The 9,157-nt window shown below is 40.8% G+C and overlaps 1 protein-coding gene across 1 annotated transcript in view; it reads right to left on the reverse strand.

The window, feature by feature from the left end:
* Positions 1-8,955, reverse strand: part of LOC137999705 (TNF receptor-associated factor 4-like) — a 13,809-nt gene extending 4,854 nt beyond the window's left edge. The window contains exons 1-5 of the mRNA XM_068845562.1: positions 8,774-8,955; positions 4,780-4,843; positions 3,491-3,589; positions 2,491-2,565; positions 1,331-1,408 (exon numbers count right to left, since the gene is read on the reverse strand). Coding sequence (XP_068701663.1) covers positions 1,331-1,408; positions 2,491-2,565; positions 3,491-3,589; positions 4,780-4,843; positions 8,774-8,946 — 489 coding nt within the window. The 5' untranslated portion in view covers positions 8,947-8,955. The remainder of the gene's footprint in view (positions 1-1,330; positions 1,409-2,490; positions 2,566-3,490; positions 3,590-4,779; positions 4,844-8,773) is intronic.
* Between the last annotated feature and the right edge of the window lie 202 nt (positions 8,956-9,157).

The raw sequence follows: 9,157 nt of genomic DNA on the forward strand, positions 1-9,157 counted from the left end.
GAAAGGTTTACGGGACTTTCGAGAAACGGGCTTCAGGTCATTAAACAAGATTCATGTGGCAATTGTCCCGCCATACTACTGGGATCTAAATTGTCGAAACGGAGCATATTCGCGATTGCACCGAAAGATCTGTCATATGTTAACCACGGTTAATAATATTAACATCTTACTATCCGAACGCTAGGGCCGTACTATGTACTTATTGACTGAGTGGGAGGGCCGGACGGGAAAATATTTGGCCCGAGGTCATGGCGTACGGACCGAGGGCCAAATATTTTACCGTCCGGCCCGACCTAACTCAGTCAATAAGCATTTTATCATATGACCACCGCGCTTTTCCCTTTTTTTTTCCGGGTAACAAAATTCAGAATGTTCACTGACATCGCTCATTTTGACCGAAAAGTCGGGATTGATATAGCAATTGCAACAAAGTTGTTTTAGTTTGCATTTCGCGCGCGCTTTCATTGCAAAACTTTTGAGAAAATCCCCGTATGAGGGCCGTACGCTATCCTAGCAGGGCCGGACGGCTTTTTCCGGCCCTGCTCGCGCCATCGCGTACGGCCCTCATACGGGGATTTTCTCAATAGTTTTGCAATGAAAGCGCGCGCGGGGCCGTACGGGTCATATGATAATGAAGAATATTGGCTCGAGGTCGAGGCAGCTGTACGGACCGAGCGCAGCAAAGACCGTACAAAAACGACCGAGGGCCGGCCAATATTCCACAGCAAGGTCCCGAGCAAGTTAGGTTAGTAAGTTGTTTATTATATGGCATCGTTTCTTTTAGCAAGATATAGGAAACTTCTCCTTTTAGTGAATGCCCATAATCTTCGTCATCCTGTTCTATCAGCAAACTTTGAAGGGTAGCCTTTTGCATGTGAAACCAAATTCCGCTTGCTAAAATTGTGCCGTTGTGATGAAACAATTAAATTAAGTTTTTTTTAAAACTTTTTTGTGCTTCGTTCAACTTGAATTTCCAGGGAGAGAGTAAAATTACGGTTACGGACCGCTTCCATGGTAATGGTCCGTACTGTAAAATCCCGACCGAAAACCAGCTAATCAGCGTGCTTCATGAGAATTTCTTGCCATATAATAAACATGTTTATTTTGTGGGTCTTTGAAAAAAATTATTCGTGCTTATTTATTCCAAATTGCACTCGAAGTCATGTGATTACATATAAAAATGAAATGAAGAGATTCGTCGTATCATAAAGTCATTGTTTCAAATCGTTCCGAATCTAAAATGTGCATTTAGTGTCTAGAAATCAAATTGGCATGAGAGAGAGCAGTAATTCAGGGTCATGTGCTCTCGTCATCTACAGTACTTCAATACCTTTTTGCTGCAGCCCATTCCAGCATAGGGGCAGGGAATTGGTGCCAGAGAACAGTTATCCTCAGTATGCAATAAAATCTGTAGAACAAATTGAAATTCATCATTACACGAGAGTGCGATTGACATACAAGTATCACACCCCAGCTAAAACCTCCCTAATCGCAGCTGATTCAGTTTTCTTTCAAAAGTTAGTTCTCCACTAGTTGCACTGGCTTCTTTTTGGACGAATACTTGTATCTAGGTTCTTCAATAAATCCCCGACCGGAAAAAGTTTACCTCAACCAGGCCCCAGTTGATCAACGGTCGGATAACTTTATCCGCTGGACAAAGTCACTATCCAGCAGTTCTAATCTGTGCAAAGATTCAAGTATTTGCTCGCGTAACTGTGAATGTGCATACTCTAAACACAACTAAGTAATAGCGTGTTCGAAAGCGTTTGTCAATGTTTAACGCGAAGTACATTTTCCACTCTGGACTGGATAGCGTCTTCATGATCCACTGGATAAAGTTATCCAGTTTTTGAACTGCTGCCTGCAGATCGCAGAACGACCGCAGAACGATTTTGTGCCTCGAAGGACGAAAACTGTCACGCTAAACGACGAAGCATTTTTGATGGCGAATTGATTGGCAAATACTTCCAGGTAGGAAAACTTCAGAGGAATTCTTCAGAGGTTTTGAATCGAGCTTCAAATTTACTTTGAGACTGCTTTGGTTTCACATTGCTGAGTTCAGTGATTGGCTAAAAATCCTGACACCATATTTTCAGCCAATCGGAAAACCAATTATGACTTGCTTGCAAGCGTTTTCCCGCGCTTGGAGCCGGCAGCTTGTACTTGCTCTGCGTTATGATCGGTTCATATTGTTTTAATCGTCTGTTGTGATTGGCCAACATTGAAGCCTTGGGTGTTGGTTTAACGACACTTTGGTTGCATTCGATCGACCCCGCTGGCCGAAGCAGAAAATACCATAATGCTCTTTGTATAAAACATATGTTTAAATAGCATTTTAGCGGGTGTTTGACCATTTTAATTTGAATCTCCGTAAAAACAAAGGATTTCTGACTTCTATTCCACGTATTCCTTTCCAGAATACGGTCAATCGAACGCACCCTTAATTGAACCTGTAGCAACTGGTATAAGTACTGAATTCTAAAATCAAACCTCCTCTCTTGGGACGAGTTCTCCACAACCATTTGGACAGTTCACTGGAAATCTTTTACAATCATTCTCGTGATCCTAAAAAGATATGACGTTTCATTAGATTGCGACTATGCAGTGACTGAAAGTTTTCTTTCAATCTACCGAGCGAGCGCAAACAAATTTTCTCTCCGGATAAAACATTGGGGAGGATACCATGAGTCCACGATCTTTTCGCCTTTCATTCTCACAATGAAGTTCTTCCCTTTAAGGCGCAAAAATAAGAGCAACTCTTTTACCATACTTGGCGCGAAAGATTGATTCCGTGCAAGTTGTTGAGCGATGTTGCACGTCCTACCGCTCCCTTCCCCAACTTGTCACGCAACAAAAATGATTGTTACAAGTTGAAAAAGAATTGTTTCAAAAGTAAAATCCCGTTCTACTTTTTGCACAAATTTGTCATTTGTTGCGCGTTTGACCACCTCTTATGAAACTTGTCACGCAACATTGTGCCAACAACATGAGTGGTTGATCATCGGTGCAGTCGACAAACATGGCGGACTCTGTGGAAGAGTCCACCATTCCTGAAAAAGAGGTTACGCAGGACGCCGAGGTTGCATTGGAGAAAAAATGATCAGAAGGAAAAAATGGGAGTTAATTGCGGATCTCCAGGCTCATCCATGCCTTTGGAACACAACAAGCTTAACTGATAAACTGTGGAGGAGCTAGGAGAAACATATACATTGAAAACATACGTAAACTAATGAACAAAAAGAGCCGCACCCTTTCGCCGCATAGCGACCATCTTGGCTGCAGACCACATCAACCCGTCAGCCAATCAGCGGGTAAAATTATTCGCGTTAGCGAAAACTTGCAACAATCATTTCCGCGCCTTTAGAATATCGTGCAGCACGTGAGGGCAAAGAATGCCATGTTGAAAGAAAGCATAGATCGAGGGTGGAGCTGAGGCGTCGCCAGGGCAATCACCACAAAAGGCGAGGTTACAATTAGCCCTAACACTAACCTCTTTTGATCTTAGTTCGCCAGTCCATTGACAACCTCTTTGACACTTGATAACAAACGAACGAACCTTTCTTTCGGTTGCTTTGTCTACGAACATATCCTTAAATAAATAAAAAATTAAAAAAAAAACAGCGCAAGTGAAGTGAGAAAAAGCTTTTTTCATGTTTTTGCCCTTTTTACGCAGGGGAACACAAAGAACATACCACCAATCCTGCATTATTAGTCTTGTACTTGAGCTTATTCACAAAGGCTTTGTGTCGCCCTTATTTGCTAAATACTGAAACTAAAACAACTACACAACTCTAAAAACGCACAAGACAAAAAAGCGAAAAGCGGAAATAGCCCATTAAGATGCAAATCTTGTACAGAACTGTGTAATCAGAACGGAATAAACGGCATAAAAGACACCCCCTCCCCCCTTCCCCCCCCCCCACGAAAAAAATCAAAGACGAATCTAAGCACAAAGTAATGAATGCCACACGCAGACCTCGTCTGGGAGTCTTTTTCAAAGGAGTCGCAAATAGTAATAAGCAGTTTCTTACTGTCACTTAAGGTATTGTATTGCAACAAGTATGCAATGGACACGAATGCATGGGAATTTTTCCATGTGGAAATTCTTTCCCAACCATGAGTCCAATCGCAGGAATACAAACCTGACCCCAGTTGCTCAAAGACCGGATAACTTTATCCGATGGATAAGTCACTATCCAATTGCAACAGTTTCAATTTGTGCGTTACAAACAAAGATTTTAAGTATTTGCTTGTGAAACTGTGAATATACATACTCTAAGGACATCCAAGTAAAGGTGTGTTCGAAAACGTTTGTCAATATTTAACACAAAGTATATTTTACACTCTGGATAGACCGGTGGCTCAGTTGGTTAAGCACCCGGCTGCCATGCGGGAGGTCGTGAGTTCGACTCCGGCCGGACCAACACTCAGGGTCTTAAAATAACTGAGAAGAAAGTGCTGCCTTTGTAATAACATCCGCAAATGGTTAGACTTTCAAATCGTCTCGGATAAGGACTATAAACCGTAGGCCCCGTCTCACAAATATCTTTGACGTTCATAAGTTCCCTGTGGGACGTTAAAGAACCCGCACAATATTCGAGAAGAGTAGCGGATGAAGTTCCCGCGGTTGTGGCTGTCCTTTGTGAGTGTATGGGTGGGTGGGTAGAGCAGGTACAAATCAGCTGTATAGCTGCCAATACTTCAACCTGCTCGAACAAATAAATAACAAAAAAACAAACAAACAAACAAACAATGCTTGCTTAACACAAGTGAACTTACTTTGTCTCGTGTCAGGATGTTTTGGTCCAGAGGACAAGTCAGCTCTTGTCCATCGGCCTCCTGCCTGTTCATTGAAAAAAAATCGTACCATCAAACGAAAATATACCACCCCAAAGTCCTGTATGGTCGGGAGGGGCTTGAAAATCTAAAAGCATCTTAACAAGTTGGAAGGGTGGCCTCAGTGCAAGAGTTACTCCAGATCTCGCGTTTCTTTTCTTTTACACAAATTGCCGTGCCTTATAAATTGGATAATAATAATAATTAATATTATTATTTATAATTTCTGGTTTCGTCACAAGGGTTGGGTAAAGCATCAACAAAGAAATCATTTTTTGAAATGGTTAACAAATGATAAATGATTGATTAATTACACAGGCTGTCAAAAAGACTGCACATACATATTGAAGCAAAGGAAAGTGTGTCCAGGAAGAAGACTGTCTCTATTTATGCCAGCCTATCGTCAGCAAAAGTTCAAAAGTAAGAAATTAGCTAGGAATATTACAGGTATTCAGCATTTTTTATAATTATTATTGTTCACAGTCCCTTACACCTCTGAAAAATGCTATTATCCTTGTTAGCAACAGAAAGCAAGATCTGGGGGAGTGGGGTGAGAGAGAGGTGCTTTTTTTCAATTGTGCAGTGTAGGGGAAGGGGCTATGAAATATAAGGAGACCAATAACTGGTCTCCCCCACCCTATACCCACTTGGTAGATTTATCCTCTCTCCAGATTGCAGTTGATATAATTGCAAAAAAAGATGACAACATGTAGTTTAAATAACCACAAAATCTTAACAAGTAAACAGGAAAGTATACACCCTTTTAATAAGTCTAATATATGCCGTTTTCTGCTAATGATGTCAAACTCTTGCTTTCAAACTTTATTTAGAAATGTACAAAGGCCTAAAACTATTCCGATTTCTTTTCTTGTTTGAAGCCTTTGTACATTTCTGAATAAATTTTAAAAGCATGAGTTTGACGTCATTAGCGGAAAACAGCATATATTAGACTTAATAAAAGGGTGTATAGGACAGGAAACACTATAGTCACTTTTTCATTATTCCAATGGTATCCTTTATCCACAGTTTACTCGAATTTAACATATTTGATTGTTGTGTTTTTGCAATTTTATTACAGGTGCTCTCCCCGACCACCTTCAACAAAGTAATTTACACAATAGTCAGCCCCATAAAATATATATTTTATGTGAAATGGTTGTGATTGTCCTCTTAATTAACACTTTCTCTCCTAAGATTGAGACTCTCAGATTTTATTCTGTCTAACGCCATAAATTTTAATCACAGATTGGGGGCGCTTCAGCTGTTAATGGGTTCAAGGTCACGTGAGTGGCACAAATTTTACAAAATTAGCAGTCTCTTGTCTCGTGGCCAAGATGCTAAGAGGCATGGGTCAGTTCCTGAGATGATGTCAAGAGCTGCTTTGCATTTAATTTTTTTTAAGGTATTTCTTCTAATGGGAAGCTGTTTATAAAGTCACTTCAGGAATAGGTCAATGCCTCATACCAGCCAAGTCCTGCGACAAATTACTTCTTATTTTCATTAAATTTAACCACACACTAAAACTGGAATTTTCAAGTGAAAACAGAAGAATCTTTTTGCAATGGGTGAATAGATTAATCTTAGCAAAGAACAACATTTCAGCTTAGGGGCACTTTAAAGGAAACATGCCCATTTGCATGTTATACAACCATTTCTTAGGCCAAGCAAAGTGTTTTATAACACCCAAGGGCTGTTTCATTTTCTCTCCCAAATAAGACTTTTTCAAAGATAAAATACAGAACAATGTTTAACTAAACCAGCAGAAAAGAATGCGCTTGCCAGCTTGAGGAATAAGAATTAAAAGATCAAGAAAGGTGTTGGCTTAACTGTAGAACGCCTGGCTTCTCCAAAATAGTAATACTAACAAAAATTGCCTCTACATGGCTATGCAGCTAATTATTCAGTTATGTGCAATCACGAAAACTGTGGCTACATGGCTAAACAGCCACCTGGCGATGTGGCTAAGTTCAAACAATGGCAAAAAAAACCTTAGGGTGTACCTTGTTCTTAAAGCAGGCATCCCATAGTGATGATCATCACACTGATTCTCGCTAAAGATAGTAGTATAATGGAAACTTACATATCTACATAGCCACAAAGTTGTGGTGCTGTGTAGCATTGTAGCCACGTAGCCCCATAGCCAAGTAGCCAAGTAGCCAAGTAGCCGCGGAAGCCACAGTTTAAGCATTTGCACATAAACAGCGTATTGCTTCAGTCAATCACTCATTTAGCCACTAGTAGCCGTGTAGCATTGCTTTGAGTGGCCGGGCATTCTGCAATTACTCCTAGGTGTTCTTGCTTTTCATATCTTGTCCATGGCATTGCAAGTGAAACAGCAACAGCAAATAGCAAGTTGCTGCTTTTCATTCAAGCAAGAAAATTTTGTTATTCTGTCGATGCTTTCTGTTTTAAGAAGTTACTTGACGTCTGTAGCTACCAGGCAAGGAATCAGCTAAAATCAAACAAGTTTCCTTGATTTTTGGCAAAATGCAAATTTCACTATTTCCTTCAGGGATAGTACAAGAGAACAGATCAAGGAAAGTATAGATAGAGTGTTTTCAAGTGATGTCATGGTGGCCATGTTGGCGTTCCTAGACAATAGAGCATCGGCCATGTTGGTGTACCCAACTAATTCTCTGGGAACTGAGCTCTATTATGATGCAAACGTTTTCTTTTATTTCGGAGGAAAAACAAGGTTACCAATCATGCAAGTGAAAATACTCTATAAACGAGTTGATAATTTACAAGTTTGCTTCATCAGCATGAGGAAATCTAATCGATCAACCCAGAACTGAGTGATGAATAATGAAATACCTATCTGAAAGTTTGAAAAAAATACAGGACAATATATATGGGTTATTGACCAAGCTTGTTAGGTCAAGATGGCTGGATATTGGCCAAGTTCTTTTTTTGCGTGTCAAGGTCAAGGTCCATAAACATGCAAAAAAAGAACGAGGCCAATATCTGGGCATCTTGACCGAACAAGCTTGGTCAATAAACGATTTATTATATGACTTAAAACACCAAAAAATGATCTTTGATCTTGTGGGACCAAGTGAGAAATCCAGAGTGGGCAGTATCGCTCCATCTTGCCCTCTCGGGTAGCCAATCACAGCATGCGATTTGGTTCATCCTGCCCGCTCACAGAGCTAGTAATATAATGTACCAGTCAAATTGAAGCTTCAACATCCTCTCCCGGGCAACCCCTTGACATTTGAAGTTTTGGAAAATTTTTGTTTAAATGACCCCCTCCCCTGGCCAAAAAGCTGTTCAAATGCCTCATCATAGGTCCATTTCAGGTGATCAAATGCCCCCACCCCCAGGAAAATTACCAAATTACTTTTTTAACTTTTCAGTAGCTTCTACTATGCTTCTGAAGCTGTGTATGTAAACACGGTTTAATAGACAACACCAAGGAGAACCAGGGCCCTAGGGACATGGCACAAGGAGGACAGGTAACAGGTATAAATATCTCTTTCTGTAGGCCTTTGCTTTTCAACCACTCAGCCACGAATACCGAATTTGAATGCATCTAACTTCGTCTCCGCCAAAATTTCACCTTTGTGGAAACGTAACATGAAATCGAGGCTAACGAGCAAATTTCCCACCCCCTGTGAGTGGTGATCAAATGCCCCGTCCCCGGGAAGACTAAGATGATCAAATTCCCTCCCCTCACGGGCAGGAAAAGGAGTCAAAATGAAATGCCCGGGGTATTCCCGGGGCGGATGTTGAAGCTTCAATTTGACTAATACATAATAATTCTGTATTCTTTAGGTTAGCCTCGAAGGAGCCTCTCGGAGTTATTGTATGCACTACAACGATAACGTAAATGCAAAATTTCGCCATTTTTCCATCCATGGCAGAAGTTATGCAGCATTTCTTCAATGTATCTCTAAGTGAGCAATACGACAAGACAACGCAACTTACGGTTAGTTACCTCATGAAGTGTCTTTCAAGGCAAAGTTTGCAGAATCTGTGTCCGCATACTTCGGTTAGAACCGACACTTTTAATGGCAGATGACAAATTGGACACAGCCAATCGTCTTCTATATCTTCCACAAACTCTTCATCGTATCCGCCGAGTGCACAACTCCTTTCCACTTCCGCCATGTTCTCTCGCATCTGGTCACATGACTAACAAATAAATGTTGCCAAACCACAGGTAGCCCAAGCTCGGTATACGATTTATAGACTTCGCATAGGAAATTAACATTAACTTTGAGCTAAAACTTGGCCAATGACAGTGCAGAATTTAATCTGATCGCCATCAAGCTATAACGGCCGTAGCCACACATCTAGCCGAGCGCATGGGAAGATTATA

Source organism: Montipora foliosa, chromosome 4 (genome assembly GCF_036669935.1).
Source record: "Montipora foliosa isolate CH-2021 chromosome 4, ASM3666993v2, whole genome shotgun sequence".
NCBI lineage: Eukaryota > Metazoa > Cnidaria > Anthozoa > Scleractinia > Acroporidae > Montipora > Montipora foliosa.